We start from the raw sequence: 23,339 nt of genomic DNA, 5'->3' as shown, positions 1-23,339 counted from the left end.
AAACATTGGCAAATAATATAACCCACTAAACTATTTTCATATATTTTGGTAGTATTATTGCATGCTTTAATAAAAACTAGGTATGAGCTTTTATTTTATATTATTATTTTATGGTATATGCATTGAACAACTCACATGTAAAGAAACGCATCATTATCTTGGTAGTATTACTCTTTGTCCACTCTAACTATTTTATACTGGAGTATCATTTTCTCAATCTCAAAAAATGTGCAAAAAAGAAACGCATCATTATCTTGGGATGGAGGAAGTAGTTTTTTTCGGAGTTAACTACATAATTTATTTATTTTGACATTTATTATCTATCAAATAATATACCTGAATAACCTATTACATGGAGTAGAATTTAAATAAAAACAAGAAAATGAATAAAACATCAATATTTAATTTAGTCAATTTGATGGAGAACTCGAATCCGCATATTAAATTGGGGGAATGTATTATGGAAGAGCAAGGCTGGACAAGTTACATAGGTCCCTCCACAATCCCGCATTTGAGATGGCCATTTTATTCATGGATCTTAACTAATCTTCTATATTAGCATATTTTTTTGTCGTCAGAATATGAATATTTAATTATTTTTAAGTATTTATTTTTCCTTTGGGAAGAATAAAAGGTCAGAAAATCTAATGTTTGGGAATATCATTTTCGTATGGAACCCACGTACACCCCAAACCTTATTGCTACCGACACTTATAACGCTACACATCAAATTCCATAAAGAATTGCATTCGCACATTAAACTTTGTTTATTCAGCTTATTAAATAACAGTCGTTGATTTACTAATCCCATACTTTATCAATACACTCCATAAATCATACTAGTACATTTCTTTATTTCCGTTTTGGGTAGTGAGATTTGAGAAAGTCGATTAACAACTCATCCATGATCCATCACAGCCAAGCTTTTTACTGGTCTTTCATTAATTTGGTAGTATTTCAAATCATTATATTGTGTACGGAAACATCATCAATTCAAAATTAGTACTACTATCAACTTATGATGCTTACCTATATATAAATGTCATTTTCTATTTCAAATATATTTCTATTTTAATTTCATGAATTAGTCATTATCTCCTCCAATTTATGCATCAGTTGAGATTTATTGTTAAGGTTTCCATCATCTATTCATCATTTAACAAAGCGCTAGCTTTTTAAATACAAAATAAATGGTTCATTTAAGTAAGAGTTGCCTTGTCAATATAAAATTAAATTTGATGCCACGTAATCAATAATCAGTAAATTAATCATTGTTAACAATACGGGCATTTACAGATGAAAAAAAAAATTAAGTTAAAAATTAGTCATCGGAAATGGAGCATCTTATTCTCAACAGAGAGACAAGGAGAAAAAGGTCATTTCATGTTGACAGTAGACCCTCTTTGGTAATTTCAGGCCTCGCCTCCTCCATTACCTTCTCTTCCCACCTGCACTACACTCTCACTCTACCCACACCTACAAAACCTTTTTCCTATCTCTCTCACTTTGATTTCCTCTCTCTCAAGGAAAAAATGAGCGTCTGGAGCGGGTCGCACCAGCTGAGTAACGGGATGATGGTCTCGGGCCGGCCTGAGCAGCAGCTCAAGGAGCGCCAGCCCACAATGGGCTCACGCGCCGTTCCCTACACCGGCGGCGACGTTAAGAAATCCGGCGAGCTCGGTAGAATGTACGGCGTCGACCTATCCAGTGGGGACCATGTTAAGGATCTAAATCTCTAACGATCCAATAAAGCAGAAAATAACAAAACAAATAAATCCGGCGCCCGTGAGGGTCGGCGGAGAGATAATCTATGCGGCTGTGCGCGAGTTCTAACCCGTCGGGCAACGGCTACAGATCAGATATACGTTCCGGCTGTGCGCGGAGAGATTCTGTCGGGCAGCAGGTAGCGTAGGGAATTTGGGATCCAAAGAATCACATATGGACTTGGCCAAAATAGTATATTGATTGATTGAATAATTAAAATGATAACAAGCTCACCTATTTATAATACTAGACTACTACCATAACTTATTGAACAAGAAACAAATATATATGAAAAGATATGCAAAACCCTAATATATCTAAACTAATTAAATGAAGGCTCGTAACAACTCCCTCACGGTTAAAATCCACCTTGTCCTCAAGGTGGAAACTACGAAGCAACGAAGAGTCGAACGCACGCAGAAGCTTTGGCGAGGTATCTCCTCCTGGATCAAACGGACACGATCGTTGTTTCAATCTCCAATAACCTACTATTGCATATACGATGTAAACATCCTCAGCTAACTTCCTCATGATCGTATCATGAAATGGCTTGTTATCAACTTCCCCCATCCTCTTCACACTCATACGAGAGTATATTGACATGTCTTTCAACCCATCAACCGTATCTTCGCGAGCATCATGGAGCTCATCTTTATACCGATTATGGAGCTTCTCTGGTATTGAAGGAGACACGAGGGACCATGTATCTGCATTTCCCTTCACAGATGTCTTTGCGAGACAACCATCGAAATCAAATGCTCCAATTTTACTTGAATCATGAAGACCATCATCCTCATCAATTTTATTTACCTCTATAGCTTGTACTTCTTCATCTACTAATTTCTTCTCATTGAACCGCAAGTCAACCTGATGCAACACTTTTGAATCACCCTCAATTTCCAAGTATTTCTCTTCATAAGAAACAAGCTTCGTAGCTGAGTGGAGGCTCGGTGAATGCAGGAAGGAGGGCGGGCGTTGGAGCAGAGGCTGCTGCACGGTAGTGGGAAATTCGAGGCAAGCCTCGCTTGACAGAGGTGAGTCGTAGGATGGCAGCAAGATGGTGATCGTTGCTGATCCACGTGCAGCGGTGTGCGCGATGCAGCAGCAGGGGCTGATGGCGCTGCTGCGTGGCATTGACTTGGTTGTGGTTGTTGGGCGAGCACATGCTGCAGCGGTGGCTTCTGGTTGAGAACGAGCTGTGGATGTGTCGGGGTACGGGGGCTTGGGAATGTGGGGTGCCGGTTTTGGTTTTGGGGTTGCTCTCGCTGCTGGCCAGTATACGCACTAGGTGGGAATCGTGGCGGCATCTTATTGTGTGCGATGCTAATTTATGAATCCCCTATCCGCAGATCATATAACTATTTCCTGAAACAATAATTAATTCGCATATTGTTTCATCTTTGTCTTGCGAATTTAAGACGAAAATTACCTTACATAGACAAAGTAGAATAATCCTTGAATTCAATGAAACATAGATAAAAATTACAAGATAAGTGACACAAAATATAACCAACCTGTTCACAGAGATACAATAACAAAAATACGAAATACTACTACGAAATATTAATAACAAAAATACCATGAAAGAATTATTGCACCGACGCTATTGTGAAAGAAGCAAAGATATGAGCTCCAACAATAAATCCGGCCTCCGCTCAATCGCCGAAATACTGCGCCGTCACGACACCACCAATTCCTCACGAACTGCCGGCAAATTGGGAAGTAATCGAGCTGCGGTTGTGATCTGCTTGTTCCAAGGAAAAGAAGGGCATCTTCGAGTCATACTCACACAGAGATCTTCAACCATCTCCTCTCACTCCGGTGAAGTCGCATTGCCCGGAGGCAAGTGGGAAGAAGGCGATGACACCCACGCCGCCACCGCTCTCAGAGAGGCCAACGAAGAAATCGGATTGGACCCTTCCATTGTGAAATCGTCTCCATTCTCCCCCCCTTCTGCACCAAGGTACCGCCTTTACTTATTTCACCTCTCTATTCCTTGATTCAAATTTCAATTCGATTTGAAATCGATTCAAATTTGCACTTTAATTTGCAGCGCCATATCACTGTATTTCCAGTGATCGGAATAATTTGGGATATCAGCAGCTTCTCCCCTATCCTTAATCCCTCCGAGGTGGAATCAGTATTCGATGTTCCATTAGAGATGTTTCTCAAGGTTGCCTATTTTTTTTTCTCTCTTTTAAATTAATTTGAAATGATTTTGATCATGGTGCTTGAATAATGTCCAGAATGAAAACCGGAGAGAGGAGACAGTAGAGCTGATGGGCGAAAGTTTTTTGGTGCACTACTTTGATTACGAAACGGAAAACAGATGTTACACAATTTGGGCTGTGACTGCCTCAATCTTAATTAAAGCTGCATCAATTATCTATCAACGACCCCCTGCCTTTGAAGAGCATAAGCCCACCTTCTGGGGCAGAAGTCGTCATTGAAATCCTACTCATTTTCTACCATTTCGGTTGTGCTAGTTGAAATATTGTTGATTGTTGTTTGTAATTCTTTATAATCATCAATGATACTTTTTTTTATTCTGAACATAGTAAAATTACACAAATAGGAAAACTACATAGTACTAGTTTAATTCCAGCCTAGCACATACTGGAAAACATAATACATTAGCAAGGAGAATGGGTAGAGGAAAAAGGCCATAAGGCATGTCCACAATGGATATGTAATTTGTGAACATGCAAGAACTCCAATTACTGCGCACACCAACAAACTGTCAGCACCTCAGCTGAGTAATCCCATTCCAATCCCTTTATGTACACAATTGCTAAGAGTGTTGACAACCCCATGATGTTGTTCATCACCACTCCACCATATATCTGCCACGATAAAATCGTGCATGCACTGATGAAATAAAACACGATACTAAGACATAAAGAAGCCACGCCGAATCTATACCTCTGAGAATGTCAGAGAAGAGGTTCTTGAGCTCTTCTGGCTTGCTGGGAATATTGCTGATATTGCTGAGAGTGCATTCAAGCATATGGGGACAACAACGAAGGAGACGAAGAAGGCAGGCACGCCGATGGCATGTGAGAAGTGTTGGATGCTGGTCTTCAGAGGTCCAGAGAGAAAGGTCAGTATAGCAATGCCTAACATCACTTGAAATATGGATTTTGTTGAACTCCATCTCAATAGCTTCAAATGGCTGTCCTCGTTCCGACCAACTTCATACACTAGATTGTCAACTTCTCCCCACATAATCTGCACTTTTTCCATGTGTTAGTGTTAATATACAAATAGTACTAGTATTTGATGCAAGATTTATCATACCTTGTCAAATTCATCAATTGATCTCTTTGTATCTTTGCATTTAGTAACGTCCATGGCTTTGTTAAGCCATTTAGTCATGCCATGAACGAATTCTTGCTCGTCACGCCATCCGTGTCGAAATCTTCCACGAACTTCTTCACCATTTCTTCATGACGCAGTTGAGAATCTCCAGTTTTGGTGACTGTAGTGTGGATCAACTGCTCCAGCTCTGGCCGCGACAGCGAGCTGCTTCTGTCTGTATCAAATTGCTTGAACAGACTTTGCAGAAAGAAAAGGAAAAATGATTAGATAAATTTAGTGAAATGGATAAGAATGAGGAAAGATGATAGATAAAGGGAAATATGTAATGTATGCATACGCTTTGATTCGTTCAATATTAGGCTTTCCGTCATCTGTTACAAGCTGTTCTGCTTCAAGCTCTTCACTGTGTGCATGCTTCAGTATTCTTGCCATTAGATGCTCAATTTCAGCCTTTTTCAAATCTTCTCTTCCTGCGAACTGGTTCAACAACCTGATCAAAATGTGCACTTTACACTTACAAATTCAAAATCATGAGAGGACTAATGTTGTATTAGCATACACACTTGCCTCTCGCAAGAATTCTGCTGCATCAGAGTCACCCTTTCCAGCTAGCTCCGCAGCTTCATTGATCCATTTCGAGCATCCCTCTACGAACTCGTCTTCTTCAATCCTTCCATCTCTGCTGAGATCAAATGTTTTCAACATTTCTGAAATAGCGTAGCCTTTCTCCACCTCTACTTTCCCGGACTGAATCTCGTGAATGTAGAATGTTTTCTACTCAATGACTGACACTAACAACTTAGTATTATTACAATGAAGAAATTTACTCACACCAAAACTAAAAATAAACAGATGGAGTATATTTTACACAAATAATTGTAACCAGTCTTTCTAAGGCCATCCTAGAACATAAGTAAGAACATAGGTTAATGCCAGAGAAACCGGGTATAACATCACAACGACATAACCCAACCAGCTAGGAAATGAGGTGCGGAAGCCTGTCAGAGCCGTCATCACAGTGTTCATCGTGATAACTACCAGAACTTCTGCAAAGACATCTACAGACAGATTCAGAGCATTAACTGGTGCAAGGAACACAATCAAGCTCGCCACGTTGTTCATGTACACGCTACTGTAAAGCTGCACAACAAATTAAAATCAGAGATTTCAGAATATGGAAAAGTGATATCTTCATGTATGTATGCATTTATTTTGACTGAACAAGTGAATAACTTACTGTAGAGAGTGTCAAAGAAATGGAGTTCTGTGACTTGTTTCCGGATGAAGCAAATGCTTGCACTGCAACTCGGTAGTTCGTAGCTAAGGGTATTGCCAAGTATGAGACAGAGAAATTAGGCAGATATGCTGCTGTGGCGAAACCCACGACACTGGTGATCAGTGGCTCTGCGAAAGCAGACATCAATGCAATCCCAAGAATCACCAAGGAAAGAGCTTGCAGATAGTTCAGCCAAGTGGTTTGAGAACTTTGGCTTTTGCTTACGTTCGAGGTGTTGCTGTTAACTAACAAGCCCTGTTGTGATGGATCACTTGCCTGAAGATTGGCATTATACAATATAGGATCAGCAGCTGCATTTCAGTCAATTTTTGGCAGAAATATATTTACCTGAGAATTGGTGGCTCTGCTTCCTTTGATGCGGTTTCGCCTCTCCTCAGCCAGATCATCGAGTAATTTGGTCATGCCTGCGATGAACTCTTCCTGGTTGATACGTCCATCTCCGGTGGTATCAAAAGACTCCAACACATTCTCAACATCCCTGTCTGTGCTCAAATCATCTTCATCCAGCCTCACACCTAAGAGAAGCACTCTGAGTTCTGCTGCTGATACAGACGTGCTTCTGTCCTTGTCGATTTGGTTAAACAGGCTGCAAACGACACCAAGACGGAACTGGTGAGGCATTGGAAATGTTGGCTTAATACAAGTTACACTGATCAACGTACTCTTGTATTTTCCGAGTATCAGGCCTGCCGTTCCTGGACAAGAGTCTGAGCAGCTTGTCCTTCGCATATTTGCTCATAAAGTACTCGAATCTACGAGACTGAATCCAAGGCTGGAATGCCTGATACAAAATGAAGCCGAAAAGCAACAAAACTGAGACAATGAGTGCAATGAGAAGAAACACTCTCTTCACTGATGATGAACTGAAAGCCTGTGCTAGCAGAAGGATGAGAAAAGGAAGCAAGGGTATCAGCATTATCCGTGAAGTGTAGCTTGCTTCGGCATCCGTAACAATGCCATAACCTGCTCAAGAGAGAGAGAAGTTTAGCAATTGGAACAACATGAAGAAGGTTAGATCAAAGATGATAAAATGGCACCTTGTGGTGTGGTTTTCTGGCTTCCAGATTTGTCAAGAGTGGGAGCTTCTGAGAGATCATAGCTGGCAAGGATAATGGAAACGCCCCATATGAAAGTCAGAATCAAAACCGTTGATCCAGCAACCAATCCCATGCCAAGAGCTGCCCTTTCTTGAGCAGCCTCTTTGGTTCCCGAAAGCACCGTTGCTGATTCAAAACCAAACATATACCAGTGATAGAAATTAGAAGAAAACAAAACCCGAATCTATATAATCGAGTGACCAGACAAATATCAAGTCAAATTATCCAAAGAAGTTAATAAGGTTTATGTAATAGTCTATGTGTTTAACCAAGAAAATATGCCTAGTATTAATACGGCTATGTAATGTTTTGGATCAAACAAGACAATAACAAATAACAATGTGGTCTGAAGCTCTTCATGGTTCTTTACTTCAGTATTTACATCTGCATTTTGATTCATTTTACAACAGTTGGAGTGTTTTCAAAAATGGTAAAAGTAAAAGGTGACAAATTTTTAGGGACGGAAAAAATAGAGATAAGTGATAAATTTTCAAGGACAGAGGGTATACTATTAGCCTCGTTCGTTCTTAGATGCATGCTAATCGTGCATTTGAAATTATATGGTGTTTGGAAACAAAAGTAGATGTGACATGAAAGCTGACAAGATGTATTATACTAGTACTAATATTCATCCAAATTGAGTTGAATTGAATCGCCACCTACATATCCTGTAAAAGAATCGCCACCACAGCCATCACACAGATTATGCTCATCTTCCCCATGCTAGCTAACCCCCCAATATTTAAAGTTGCCATATTTAACGACTCAGTTGGCATCCTCTGCCTATTGCTTCGGAAACTAAACTTTTTTTGCAACCCCCAACTGTCATTCTCTGAGCATATTCTGGACGACATAGATCCAAATGAAAAATGAATCTTAATTTTAAGTTACAGTTATCCTTTCACATGATTAAAAAATATTATTTCTCATATTCACGAAAAATATTATTATTCATGAAGTACACAAGCTTTCACGAGTGCAGGGAAAGTGAAACATTTTTATAAATAGAAATTAGTCTAATTTTAATAGATTGATCGGAACAAAATGAGACTATTTTTAGTGGATTGAGAGAATATATTATTATTAAATTAAATACTAGTTTTGATAGTCGAACTAAAATGACGCGTATGCCTATTCTTACATAGATTCAAGATAGACTTGCAACCCGGATATAACTTTTTAATCATTCTAGAGAAATTGACTGATACCAACTCACATTTGATATCCCACCTAATACATTTGATTTCACTGTGACGATGATGAGACTCCTGATTTTGATGAGTTGAAACGTTAATCTGATTAAGTAGCAGCAGCACCACCTCAAGGAATCAGTAACTCTGTCATTCTGCCTCTTTCAGCTCTAGCTTCTCACCGAGTTCAAAATTAGCAATCTCACAGAGGTCTGCGACGAAACAAGCTTGCATGAGGTTTATCTAAGCTCTTTCACTGAGGCGCGATGCATACATCTTCAGGCAAACGATCACAAATGGCGGGAGAGAGCAACCGAAAGGAGCACAGATACGGCATAAGCTTTATTGTCAAAGGAACACTAGGAATGCAATCTAGGATCAAGCTGTTGGCGGTGGTAGAAGTGCGGAGCAGCCTCTGGCAGCCACGAGGGTTCTATAGTGATGACATTGCGCATGTACTGACGCTCAGTCGAGACAATAGAATGGTAGATCACCCACTTTGGATTTACTCTGCACAATACATACCAAAACCCGAACACACGCTGATACTTCTATTCTTCTAATTTCTATGAGATAGTATCTAAGAAAATAAATAACACCATCTAACCTGAATAATACAGACGAAGGGTGAATATAGACTTCTTGTGAACCTCGTATAGTTTTGTATGCACCGTTATGGCTGAAGGCCTAAATATAAGCAACAGATAAGGGACACAAATCAAATTATGCTCAGAGCGAGCCAAGTTTTCCCCAATAATGTGAGTTTGATATTAATATCTGTTAACTAGAAAAGTAACACTTAAAACAACACTTACTTCTACGCAACAAGCGTTTGAGAAAAATCCAGCAGTAACTGCCTTCCTCACTGCCTGCCGAATCCAATATCCCATTAAAGAAATTAGGAAACTATTACAGTATATTTTATTAGAAACAAACACAACATGTTGAAATTAATATTATTATTGCCAGTGATGTGGCAATCATTTATTATTTAAATCATGCAAGCACATGTATGTGACATGAGTGGAACATCTATTCCTGAATCTATGCAAGGGTGTAGTGTGGATGAATCAACAATGCTTAAGAAAATTAGGTCCAGCAATACAAAAAACACCATGAGGAAAATTAGGTCCAGGAATGTGCCTTTGGCTTGTAAGACAAAATTGATTGTTCTCTAAGCTATGCGACAAAGTAATCATCAGATGTTCCCCCTGTACTAACCTGCATATCGTGGTCACAAGATTTAAGGGATATGCCCAAACGTTGTGCTATTCTTCTCAACTGTTTTCGAACGTCGTCAACTTTTTTCTGTAGGCAAAGAAAACCAAAATCTAAGACGAGCACATTGAAATTTTTTCAAATTTTCAATGTATACAATTTACAATACTCACCATTGCATGGTAGTTTATGTGGTTCCTGTGACACCAACTCGAAGATTTATTAGACTCAACATATCCTCTATACACATTTAAGAAGGTAATATGGTCACCCTGCAAAATTATGAGCAGAACCAGAAAATGTATAAAAAATCATTTCTAAGAGAGTAAGAATGTTATGAGAGGATAGGCAAATATAAAATGTTGTTGATTGTTGATTTATAAACACGAAAATAATAAATTCACTCAATCCGTAAAAGCTGGATGGTAACAACAATTACAGTTGGCTTCTTTTTAAGGTAAGACATTAAAGTTAAAAACTCAAAGAAGTATAACAAATCCATGACTAACTATTACTTCTGTTACACTAGCCAATCAGATAACGTAGTGGACAATTCCATATGTAATAACCTAATGAGTACTTGTTGATAATAAGTAGTCCAGCATGCCCATATCCGATTTCTCCTAAAGCTAATGGAACAGCACAATCCAATACGCATGATACAAGATACCTATAGGATAATCAATATAAACAAGCAACTCTCACACAAAGAGTGATACTTTGGTTCAAAATAATGGTACATCCATCTTCCATAACAACCATAGATCTATAAGTAACTATGTTTTACCTAATCCAGAAGGCACTATAAGGATATTTCAAAAGCTCAGAACTTCTTGTTGAGATAGATACAAAATATTAAAACCTGCAAGTCAAAAATTGTGCAGAGCATATGATGGATGAGCAGAACAAGAAAGCACCTCAGCAGCAGCAAATCTCAACTTGGCCTCATCCAATTCCTTTTCTGATCCCCTGGTTGAATACCAGATCGACTTCATGGGGAGGAAGAAAGATGGGAAGCAAAAGAGGAAGAAATGTGAAAATTGGAGTCTTTCACAATCTGAATTATGCGATCAAATGATAGCAGAATGCAGAGATGTTAACTTAATAGAAGTTGCAGAAAGAAGAAAACAAACCTGTAAGGACAACACAGCAGCAATAGTGATGGCTTCTTCAGAACAGCCAAGATCATTTGAAGCTAAAATCATTTTTGAAACCATCGGATCCTGCATATACACTTGCTTAGCAACGGAAAGATTACGATAAATTATGTAAAAAAATGTTAACTCTCCAGAAAAAATCACAACACTCCTTACATGACCCTCCTAATCCAGTACACTTCACATAATAAAACAATGATCATCTTGTGCATCAGAATTATTATTTTCTTCCATCACAAACTTAATTTGAAAAAGTAAAAAACGAAAAATTGTGTAGCATACAAAATCATCATTGATGCAATATAAGGAGATTGGGCTTCAGCAACTTACTAGTGGAATTTCAGCAATATGGAATCCAGTAGGAGATGCAAGTTTTGCATCGTCATCAATAACTCCAAGAGAATACTACACTTCAAGTGCTCTGATCAGTGCTGACGCAGAACAAACGGGGGCTCCAGATTCTTAATCGATATTTTATTTCCAGAAGTTATCTTTTGTTAGTATTTCTTTTTTTTGTTTCCTTTTGCTATTAGGAATAATTACCTTATTTGTTTCCTTTTTGCTGTTAGGAATAATTACCTTATTTGTTTCCTTTAGCTGTAAGGGTTCTTATATGCCTATATAAGGACGTCAATATGCTGTAAAAGGGTCAGATCAGATTTTATAAAGTTTATTCTTGGATCCTACTCTGTGTCAGGTGGTATCAGTTATGGTTGGCAATTCTGGAGCTTCCAATCTCAGCGGCCATGGTTCCAAAGACGGATCTATGACCGAGGGAGATTGCGTGTTGTTGCGCCGCTTGGAGCAACACCTCGATCGGCGTTTTGATTCCGTTCAAACGCAGATTGAAGGAATAACTCAAAGGCTGGAAATTCTAGAGATGGATGTAGGTTCGTCATCTAGGGTTAACAGGATCAGGAGGGAGGACCAGCGCCACCACCGTAGGGTGGGACGCAAGGAACAACCATCTGAGGTCGAGTCAACTGACTCTGAGCGTTCTCATCGCTCTAATTGGTCTAGGGCTGCAACGAAATCAACGAGGTTGCAACATTCAACATCCAATTCATCAGACAATCCAGAGGAAAGCATTGATGAATCTGCCTCTCGAAGGAGAAACATCCGGATGCAGGCCCATCGTCGTCCGCGTGGTGACATCACACACAATCATGAAACGGGAACTGGGAGAAAGGGGGCATCGGAGTTCAGACTGAAGATTGACATTCCCTCATTCGATGGAACCCTCAATATTGAAGATTTCCTCGATTGGGTTACAGATGTAGATAGGTTCTTTGAACATGTTGAGGTACCAATATTGAAGATTTCCTCGATTGGGTTACAGATGTAGATAGGTTCTTTGAACATGTTGAGGTACCCACCGAAAAACGAGCTGCTATGGTTGCGTGTCGTCTAAAATCTGGCGCGGCTGCTTGGTGGGACAGGCAACTTCGTGACAGAGAGAGAACAAAATAGTTAGAGTGGAGAAAGAGTAAAAGTAAGAGAGAGAATAATATAGATAAAGACTCTTCTCTATACTATTTTCTCTCTTACTTTACTCTTTATTCACTCTAACTATTTTATTCTATCATTTTTTCAAAACGAGTGCGAAAAAAAAAACGTCTCATTTATCTTGGGACGGATGGAGTACCATTTTGAACAAAAACTTTATAAATTGGACCGGATCAGGCTGCGAACCAACATGTTGTTCGGTCTAATTTGAACATAAAACCACTAAAATATTGAACTGTTATGAATTGAAAATATGAACCGATTCAACCATAAATAGATAGAGGAGTATAACATATTCTTGTTAGCTAATGCTCAGCATAGCACCAAGCCTGTATCATCTATTATGATATCATCTTTTTTACTTTTGATATTATCTTTTATGTATTTTCATCATTTTATTTTTTTCTCTAAAAATTATTAGTACTTATAATTAGTGTTAACTTGAGTATCAGAATGGTTATACTTGAATTTCTTCCCTAATCCTTGTTTTGCGGCGTTTTCCAACACTCGAAAGAGAAGGTTTGCCACAACTAATAAATAGCAACACGTTTCTATCAGTTGTGATGTAATAGACGTTTCTTATGTATTTATTGATTGGGTAATGTTCTTATAATTTATTAATGGTATCATCAATAGGTATAGATTAACATGCATCAAATTCGATTCCTTAATAATAATAAAAAGGAATTGGGGTGTGATGTAATTATGCGACCATGCAAAAAGTGGACCTTGAAGATTATAATCTGTGAAAAGAAGATGAATTAATTAATTAATAGTAGCAGTATTATGTAAAAAAAAGTCGGTGGACAATTTTAATCAGTGGAAGTGACTTAGAGTGAAGCTATTACAGTCACTTTCAGCAGGTGGCCTTTTGCTTTCGTAAGCTAAACTCATAATTAATAATGATTTTGTCGTAAATTCGTAATGCTAATGCATGCCGCTCAATCATGGTAATTCACTTCTTCTAGACGTGGCCACGGTTCCGGAACCGCCGGTTCCGGTTCGTCGAATGCTTGAACCGTAACCGGCCCGGATACCAGTTATCCGGTTCCGGTTTAACCGCCGGTTCCGGTTACTAACCGCCGGTTTTAATCCAAAGAGAATTGATAACGATAAGGAATTGCAATTTTATTGATTTGAAACTTTGAAACTTTAAGTTATATATTGCATTTGCTTTTGCTTTCTGTGGAAAGTTAGATTGAATCTGATTTCCTTGGTCTCTTATTCTGGATCTTTGAACTCCCAATTTCATTTTGAGAACTTGATGTGCCTCTCTGATCCACCAAATATCAGCTTCTTTTCTCTCCCATGATTTGCTTTTATGTGAGGTTTAATGTGATGATTAGCCTTTACTTGAGAATACTCTCTGGTTCTTCAATGAGACAGAACAAGTTAATACTATCAGTTTTATTCACATAAAGAAGTACACACTGTAATTCAATGGTTAATGAGTTGACTAAAGGAAATATTGATAATTCCTGAGAAATGAAGCAATCTATGTCATATGATACTTACATCTTGTTGAAATATTCATATCACAGAACACAAAAGGAATTTGAGACATATCATAGAACACAAAATAGTTGTAATGATGCAGCTTTACTGTTTTTCATTTAGCATTGCTTTTATTTCCTCAACTGAGGTGACCACCTTCTCCATGCAGGTAACCAGCTGTTGAAGCAAAGAGACTTCAACAGTGACAGCCGTCACAGACCCTTGCTCTGATGTAGCACCAAAAACAGGTTCAGGAGCAGTCACAGCAGGTTCAAGGGGCTGCTTCCCCTTCTCTTTAGCAATCACAGCTTTAGCATGGTACTTAGTACCACGATGAGCTTCAAACGCAGGTACGGTGATATTTCTACTCCCATCAGGAGAGTGGTAACCGTACCCTCTAGATGAAGAGCCAGATCCATACTCACAGCAGATAGAACAATAAACCCTCTCCTGTCCTTGTTCATCACGAAATACAAGAGCCTGGTTTTCGTAAGTTCTAGCGAGCAGACGCGCAGCAGGTGAAAGTTCAGGGGGTCCAACTGCATTAACAAAATGATATCAAATTCAAAAAAAAGGCATAAGATAAAATAATACAAAAACAGAATAAAACCATACCTTGATTAACAACAGATGGTTGAGCATAGACATAAGATGGTGGAGCATTAGATGGTACAGAGTTCAAATACAATGGCACAGTATTAACATGAGTTGAATTGCTGAACATGACCCCTGTGGATGGTATAATAACAATAAATTCACCTGAACTGGAAAATAAACAATAAACAGTAAGGCATAATATATAAAACCACAAACCAGAAGTGAAGAAGGTTGATACAAGGGTGTGTGAATATCCAGTATTGATGGGTAAGGTACAGAAGCTAGCAGCTGATTGGTAGTAGTATCCAGAACTCATGAAACCTCCGTTGAATCCAGAACTCATGAAACCTCCGTTGAATCCAGAACTCATGAAACCTCCGTTGAATCAACTAATAATAATAATAATAATACAATTAAATTGGAGTATTCGATATCAAAATCAACAGCCCATTTTGAGTCTCACTTCTTCAAAAAAAATCAATAGAATACGAATTTTCAAAAGAGTAAAGATTCAAATATAGCAACAGAAGAATTCGGAAAGAATTCAAAGCTTCGAAATTCTATGGGTGCAAAAAAAATAAATAATATACGAATTGAAGGAATTGAAGAAATAAACAAGTAAGACATGCAAAAGAGGAGGCAGAGGAAAGTGAATATGGTTAGGAGGGGAGGGATTTGTTTATATAGAAAAAAAAATAGGGTTACAACCACTTTCCCAAATAAATCTACGCAAAAAGAATCCGTCGTGGCTCTTGCGCATTGCTGAACGACTTCATGAACGTCGTGGCTCTACGCAAGAGCCACGACGGATTCTTTTTGCGTAGATTTATTTGGGAAAGTGGTTGTAACCCTATTTTTTTTTCTATATAAACAAATCCCTCCCCTCCTAACCATATTCACTTTCCTCTGCCTCCTCTTTTGCATGTCTTACTTGTTTATTTCTTCAATTCCTTCAATTCGTATATTATTGATTTTTTTGCACCCATAGAATTTCGAAGCTTTAAATTCTTTCCGAATTCTTCTGTTGCTATATTTGAATCTTTACTCTTTGAAAATTCGTATTCTATTGATTTTTTTTGAAGAAGTGAGACTCAAAATGGGCTGTTGATTTTGATATCGAATACTCCAATTTAATTGTATTATTATTATTATTATTATTAGTTGATTCAACGGAGGTTTCATGAGTTCTGGATTCAACGGAGGTTTCATGAGTTCTGGATTCAACGGAGGTTTCATGAGTTCTGGATTCAACGGAGGTTTCATGAGTTCTGGATACTACTACCAATCAGCTGCTAGCTTCTGTACCTTACCCATCAATACTGGATATTCACACACCCTTGTATCAACCTTCTTCACTTCTGGTTTGTGGTTTTATATATTATGCCTTACTGTTTATTGTTTATTTTCCAGTTCAGGTGAATTTAATGTTATTATACCATCCACAGGGGTCATGTTCAGCAATTCAACTCATGTTAATACTGTGCCATTGTATTTGAACTCTGTACCATCTAATGCTCCACCATCTTATGTCTATGCTCAACCATCTGTTGTTAATCAAGGTATGGTTTTCTTCTGTTTTTGTATTATTTTATCTTATGCCTTTTTTTTGAATTTGATATCATTTTGTTAATGCAGTTGGACCCCCTGAACTTTCACCTGCTGCGCGTCTGCTCGCTAGAACTTACGAAAACCAGGCTCTTGTATTTCGTGATGAACAAGGACAGGAGAGGGTTTATTGTTCTATCTGCTGTGAGTATGGATCTGGCTCTTCATCTAGAGGGTACGGTTACCACTCTCCTGATGTAGAAATATCACCGTACCTGCGTTTGAAGCTCATCGTGGTACTAAGTACCATGCTAAAGCTGTGATTGCTAAAGAGAAGGGGAAGCAGCCCCTTGAACCTGCTGTGACTGCTCCTGAACCTGTTTTTGGTGCTACATCAGAGCAAGGGTCTGTGACGGCTGTCACTGTTGAAGTCTCTTTGCTTCAACAGCTGGTTACCTGCATGGAGAAGGTGGTCACCTCAGTTGAGGAAATAAAAGCAATGCTAAATGAAAAACAGTAAAGCTGCATCATTACAACTATTTTGTGTTCTATGATATGTCTCAAATTCCTTTTGTGTTCTGTGATATGAATATTTCAACAAGATGTAAGTATCATATGACATAGATTGCTTCATTTCTCAGGAATTATCAATATTTCCTTTAGTCAACTCATTAACCATTGAATTACAGTGTGTACTTCTTTATGTGAATAAAACTGATAGTATTAACTTGTTCTGTCTCATTGAAGAACCAGAGAGTATTCTCAAGTAAAGGCTAATCATCACATTAAACCTCACATAAAAGCAAATCATGGGAGAGAAAAGAAGCTGATATTTGGTGGATCAGAGAGGCACATCAAGTTCTCAAAATGAAATTGGGAGTTCAAAGATCCAGAATAAGAGACCAAGGAAATCAGATTCAATCTAACTTTCCACAGAAAGCAAAAGCAAATGCAATATATAACTTAAAGTTTCAAAGTTTCAAATCAATAAAATTGCAATTCCTTATCGTTATCAATTCTCTTTGGATTTAAAACCGGCGGTTAGTAACCGGAACCGGCGGTTAAACCGGAACCGGATAACTGGTATCCGGGCCGGTTACGGTTCAAGCATTCGACGAACCGGAACCGGCGGTTCCGGAACCGTGGCCACGTCTAGAAGAAGTGAATTAGCATGATTGAGCGGCATGCATTAGCATTACGAATTTACGACAAAATCATTATTAATTATGAGTTTAGCTTACGAAAGCAAAAGGCCACCTGCTGAAAGTGACTGTAATAGCTTCACTCTAAGTCACTTCCACTGATTAAAATTGTCCACCGACTTTTTTTTACATAATACTGCTACTATTAATTAATTAATTCATCTTCTTTTCACAGATTATAATCTTCAAGGTCCACTTTTTGCATGGTCGCATAATTACATCACACCCCAATTCCTTTTTATTATTATTAAGGAATCGAATTTGATGTATGTTAATCTATACCTATTGATGATACCATTAATAAATTATAAGAACATTACCCAATCAATAAATACATAAGAAACGTCTATTACATCACAACTGATAGAAACGTGTTGCTATTTATTAGTTGTGGCAAACCTTCTCTTTCGAGTGTTGGAAAACGCCGCAAAACAAGGATTAGGGAAGAAATTCAAGTATAACCATTCTGATACTCAAGTTAACACTAATTATAAGTACTAATAATTTTTAGAGAAAAAAATAAAATGATGAAAATACATAAAAGATAATATCAAAAGTAAAAAGATGATATCATAATAGATGATACAGGCTTGGTGCTATGCTGAGCATTAGCTAACAAGAATATGTTATACTCCTCTATCTATTTATGGTTGAATCGGTTCATATTTTCAATTCATAACAGTTCAATATTTTAGTGGTTTTATGTTCAAATTAGACCGAACAACATGTTGGTTCGCAGCCTGATCCGGTCCAATTTATAAAGTTTTTGTTCAAAATGGTACTCCATCCGTCCCAGATAAATGAGACGTTTTTTTTTTCGCACTCGTTTTGAAAAAATGATAGAATAAAATAGTTAGAGTGAATAAGAGTAAAGTAAGAGAGAAAATAGTATAGAGAAGAGTCTTTATCTATATTATTCTCTCTCTTACTTTTACTCTTTCTCCACTCTAACTGCTTTGATGAATACCTTCCCGCTGATTTTGACCAGGTATTATTTCAACAGTACCAACGTTGCCAGCAGAACAACCGCTCCGTTCATGACTACACATGTGAATTCAATCGATTGACCACCAGAACCAAACTATCCGAGTCTACATCCCAACGAGTGGCTCGATATATGGAGGGGTTGAAGCCACAAATTCGCAACAGAATTGGCATCCAACATATTAGAACATTACGAGATGCTAAGAGTTTTGCTTTAAAGGCAGAACAGATGATTCAGCAAACCCTTTCCGCAACCAACAAAATAGTGACCGAACCAGACCTACGGGGCAGGCATCAGGAGAAGCAACCGACACAGCAGATCAGTGAAAAGAAAGGAGCTGTCGAGGGCTTTAAGAATACCCCTGCACAACAGCAGCTGGGAGGACGTCCCAATACAAACCCTTATTCTCGACCATTCATGGGGAAGTGCTACCGTTGCGGGGGTCCCGGTCACACACTTCAAACACGTGCCCGGAGAGGCGAACAGTGAACGTGGCTGGAAAAGAAATTGTTGACGAAGAGACTGAATTTTGTGACCCTGACGGGGATGGTGACATGAATGACGGTGATTCTGACAATGACCTCTTAGCTGGAGTTTGTCGACGGGTTTCTGGACAGCACCCAAGGTAGAAGACAGTCAGACGCAACGACATCAGCTATTTCGTACACGTTGCACTATTAAAGGGAAAATATTCACCATTTTGATAGATGGCGGAAGTATGGAAAATATCATTGGGGGCAAGGTGGCTCGTACGCTCGAGTCACAGATGGAACCACACCCTAACTCGTACACCTTAGGTAGGATTGCAGCCACCTCTGGAGGTATTCGCGTTGCTCAACGTTGTAAGGTTCCGTTTTCCATAGGAAACTATTCGGATGAAATTATTTGTGCCGTAGTGGAAGGATTAGATGTCTGCAACATAATATTAGGCCGACCTTGGCAGTTCGATGTAAGTTCTTGCCATGACGGGGAGGACTAATACATACTCTTTTGAGAAGGGAGGTAAGCGATTGTACTGTTACCCTTACATTATAGGAAACGGGAGCCCGTTGTGGAATTGGTTTTCATTGTGCTCCTCGTGGCCTGATATAAAGCAGGAATTTTGGAGAACAGACAGAGCATTTGCATTAATTATAAAGCAAGAAGTTAGCCAAGAACGTCCATCAATCACCAATTACCCGAAAACATTCAGCTGCTACTGGCAGAATTTGCAGATATTGGCCCAGATGATACCCCTTCAGGTTTGCCACCGTTACGTGACATTCAACACCATATCGATCTTATCCCCGGGGCCAGCCTACCAAATTTACGTCACTATCGGATGAGTCCACAAGAAGGAGAAATTTTGAAAGGGAAGGTGGAATAATTGATGCAGAAAGGACAAATCCGTGAAAGCATGAGTCCTTGCGCCGTTCCTGCCCTTACTAACCCCAAAGAAAGATGGATCATGGAGAATGTGTGTCGATAGTCGAGCAATCAACAAAATCACTATAGGCTACAAATTTTCAATCCCTCGTCTCGATGGATATGTGTAGACCAACTGCATGGGTCGAAGTGGTTTTCACGTTTAGATCTCAAGAATGGCTAACATCAAATCAGAATTAGGCCTGGAGATGAGTGGAAAACTGCATTTAAAACAAGAGAAGGCTTGTACGAATGGATTGGTTATGCCATTTGGATTGTCAAATGCGCCGAGTACATTCATGAGGCTAATGAATCAGGTGTTAAACCATTTTTAGGAGTATGTGTGGTCGTCTACTTCGATGATATCCTTATTTATAGCCCCACGGAGGTTGCACACTTATTCCACCTAAGGCAGGTGTTTGAAGCCGTTGCGTGCAGCCAACTTTTTCTCAACCCTCAAGAAATGTGAGTTTCTAATTTTCAAATTATTGTTCTTGGGGTTTGTGATCAGTTCGTCGGAGTACAAGTTGATGAAACAAAAATTCAAGCCATTCAGAATTGGCCCTGTGCCGAAGACGGCATCTGAAGTCCCGAAGCTTCCATGGACTTGCCACTTATTATAGAAGATTATCCAGCACTTTGGAACCATTTGCATCGCCACTGTCGAACTGTTTAAAGCAAGGGAAATTTATATGGACAGATGCCAGCTAAATCCAAGCTAACTCCAGCTTTGAAATGCTCAAAGAGAAACTTTGCTCTGCCCCAGTCCTTGCATTCCCAGATTTTCAGAAAGTGTTTGAGGTCGATTGTGACGCTAGTGGGGTAGGCATCGGTGCAGTATTGTCCAAGAGAAACGTCCGATATGTTATTTTCAGCGAGAAATTTAATGAAGTACGCGCAAGATGGAGTACCTACGACAAAGAATTTTATGCTATTGTACGCGCACTCAAGATTTGGGAACACTATTTAGTAGGGAAAGAGTTCATCCTTTATTCAGATCATGAAGCCCTCAAGTTTATTAATAGCCAGCGCCGAATTAGCGTCGACAACATGCGAGGGTGGTCAGTTTCCTACAAAAATTCCCATTCCGCCTTGTGCATAAATCGGGGTCTCAAAATATTGTCGCAGACAGCTTTGAGCAGACGACATACACTGCTACTACAATTGGGACAGGAAGTAGTGGGATTCTCATGCTTGCGTGACTGTTATGAAGGAGATGGCGACTTTGGTACTACGTGGGCTGACTGTCAACACGGCCCGCTCCAATCAAGATTTCTACATCTATGATGGCTATTTAATGAAAGGAAACCAACTTTGTTTACCGCGCACCTCCTTGCGTGACAAAGTAATTTATGACCTGCACTCTGCACTCTGGAGGATTAGCTGCTCATTTTGGAAGAGATAAAACCATAGCTGCAGTGCAAGAAAGGTTTTTTTTGGCCGCAATCGCGCAAAGATGTGACACGTGTCTTGACAACTTGCCATGTTTGCCAGACATCAAAAGGAAAGATACAAAATACTGGGTTGTACACCCCTATTTGGGAAGACCTATCTATGGATTTCATACTCGGACTTCCACGAACGCAGAGGTATGGATTCTATTTGTGTGGTGGTTGACAGATTTAGCAAAATGGCACATTTCTTGTCCTGTCGAAAGACCTCGGATGCTGATGCAGTGGCATCAATTTTCTTTCGAGAAATTGTTCGCTTACATGGGATTCCAAAGTGTATTACATCAGATCGTGACTCCAGATTCTTGGGGCATTTTTGGAGACGTTTGTGGAAGCGATTTAATTCTTCTCTTAATTTTAGCAGCACTGCACATCCTCAGACGGATGGCCAAACCAAGGTAGTGAATCGTACTTTAGGCAACATGTTACGCTCTATCTGTCAGGATAAGCCTAGACAATGGGACTTAGCCTTGCCTCAAGCTGAATTTGCGTATAATAGCGTGCAACATAGTTCGACGGGGCACTCTCCTTTTTCTCTCGTGTATACAAAGGTTCCTACTATTGTTGTTGATCTCTTGCCGCCCGGGCGAGAACCAAGAGGCACAGCTGATGAGGTTGATGAGCGCATTGTTGAGACCCGTGAAGAAACAATCCAAAAGCTGCATGAGGCAAACAAAAGGTATAAAGAGAAGGCTGATGTGCATCGCAGGGAGAAGATTTTTGAGGTTGGCGATGAGGTGATGGTTTTCTTGCGCAAAGAACGTGTTCCAGTAGGCACTTATAACAAGTTGCGGCCGAAGAAATGGTCCTTCTTTCAAATATTGCGGCGTATCAATGATAATGCCTATAAAGTGGATCTTCCAGCAGAGTTTAACATCTCCTCTACATTCAACGTGGCTGACTTATCACCTTTCCACCCTGATGTCGGTCCCCAGTATGGAGATCCTACTCCCTTGCAGAACTCGCGGTCGAGTTCTTCCCCGATGGAGGAGCATGACGCAGAACAAACAGGGGCTCCAGATTCTTAATCGATATTTTATTTCCAGAAGTTATCTTTTGTTAGTATTTCTTTTATTTGTTTCCTTTTGCTGTTAGGAATAGTTATTTTATTAGTTTCCTTTTTGCTATTAGGAATAATTACCTTATTTGTTTCCTTTTGCTGTTAGGAATAATTACCTTATTTGTTTCCTTTAGCTGTAAGGGTTCTTATATGCCTATACAAGGACGTCAATATGCTGTAAAAGGGCCAGATCAGATTTTATAAAGTTTATTCTTGGATCTTTCGATCCTTTGCCCTGCGCTACTCTGTGTCAAGTGCTTCAGGCGATGCCGCGATGGTGATGATGGCCAGTCGAATCCCAAATATTGTCTATCCCTAATGCTTTTAACTATCAAGGAAAATTAAAAATAAATAAATAAATAAAAAGTCACTACGAAGCCCTTAAATTGATAAAAGATTCAAATCATTCAATGCATGACAGGATCATCAGAAGTTCTTGAAATCACTGGCAGGGTTGGCAGGCGACTGAATTAAACAAAAGGAACACAAGAATTTTACCCAACTAGATCTTTCAACCCCCTGCCCTCTCCAAAAAAAAAAAGAAAAACCAACAGTTACGTATATGACTAGTAGATGGTGATGGACATATAACAATTTAAAGTAATAAAATCAAGTGCTGTAACTCATGTTATTATCCATCTAAAATGAGGATACTTTGCTCAATAGTGAGATGTACAGCCCAATTTTCATGATTCAAACAACATTTACCTTCAAACTGATTTATAATAAACACATACCTGAATAATACAGGAAACAAGGTTTGACCTCTGTATCTCCGGAACACCATCAGAAGACATCTCATTTACATAATATTCTTCAGTGTAGAGCCTATTTAAGGTGAAGAAAAGGAAAACATTCAAACCATTCAGTTATTCTTTTTCTTCCGTAAGTAGATCTATCCCAAGTTAAATTAGACAATAGTTGTATTAGCTCAGAAGACAAAGGTTTAGTTCAGCACCTGTAACACTTTCCTGGTCTAACTCTTCCAGCCCTTCCAGCCCGTTGTCGGGCTGAAGCCCTTGATATTGGAGCCGCGACCAGATTTTCAATATCA

General features: G+C 39.1%; 2 protein-coding genes and 1 pseudogene across 6 annotated transcripts; 1 reads left to right on the top strand and 2 right to left on the bottom strand.

Moving 5' to 3' along the window:
• The first annotated feature begins 3,313 nt into the window (after window positions 1–3,313).
• LOC121789316 lies at window positions 3,314–4,317 on the top strand (annotated as a pseudogene).
• LOC121789314 (sodium/calcium exchanger NCL2-like) lies at window positions 4,286–8,840 on the bottom strand. 5 transcript variants are annotated; one of them, XM_042187795.1, is made up of 10 exons: window positions 8,140–8,212; window positions 7,417–7,602; window positions 7,042–7,342; window positions 6,707–6,965; window positions 6,320–6,634; window positions 5,646–6,222; window positions 5,420–5,559; window positions 5,062–5,319; window positions 4,687–4,992; window positions 4,286–4,607 (listed from the first exon to the last, which is right to left on the bottom strand). In XM_042187795.1, exons 2-6 carry the CDS (start codon window positions 7,547–7,549, stop codon window positions 5,974–5,976), a joined length of 1,257 nt encoding a protein of 418 aa, XP_042043729.1. In that variant the 5' UTR covers window positions 7,550–7,602; window positions 8,140–8,212; the 3' UTR covers window positions 4,286–4,607; window positions 4,687–4,992; window positions 5,062–5,319; window positions 5,420–5,559; window positions 5,646–5,973. The 5 variants fall into 5 exon arrangements, with proteins under 5 accessions (XP_042043729.1, XP_042043732.1, XP_042043731.1 ...); XM_042187798.1 differs by lacking the exon at window positions 8,140–8,212 and adding an exon at window positions 8,707–8,840 and having other exon boundaries at window positions 4,286–4,992; XM_042187797.1 differs by lacking the exon at window positions 8,140–8,212 and adding an exon at window positions 8,693–8,828 and having other exon boundaries at window positions 4,286–4,992.
• Window positions 8,530–23,333, bottom strand: LOC121789317 (probable pre-mRNA-splicing factor ATP-dependent RNA helicase DEAH9). The gene is made up of 9 exons (XM_042187799.1): window positions 23,244–23,333; window positions 23,023–23,113; window positions 11,018–11,107; window positions 10,802–10,873; window positions 10,058–10,156; window positions 9,888–9,974; window positions 9,482–9,535; window positions 9,274–9,353; window positions 8,530–9,176 (listed from the first exon to the last, which is right to left on the bottom strand). Exons 2-9 carry the CDS (start codon window positions 23,080–23,082, stop codon window positions 9,026–9,028), a joined length of 693 nt encoding a protein of 230 aa, XP_042043733.1. The 5' UTR covers window positions 23,083–23,113; window positions 23,244–23,333; the 3' UTR covers window positions 8,530–9,025.
• Between the last annotated feature and the right edge of the window lie 6 nt (window positions 23,334–23,339).

This window comes from Salvia splendens, unplaced genomic scaffold (assembly GCF_004379255.2).
Source record: "Salvia splendens isolate huo1 unplaced genomic scaffold, SspV2 ctg206, whole genome shotgun sequence".
Classification (NCBI taxonomy): Eukaryota; Viridiplantae; Streptophyta; class Magnoliopsida; order Lamiales; family Lamiaceae; genus Salvia; species Salvia splendens.
The sequence above is the reverse complement of the archived record's forward strand: the minus strand, read 5'-3'. Positions and strand labels throughout refer to the sequence as shown.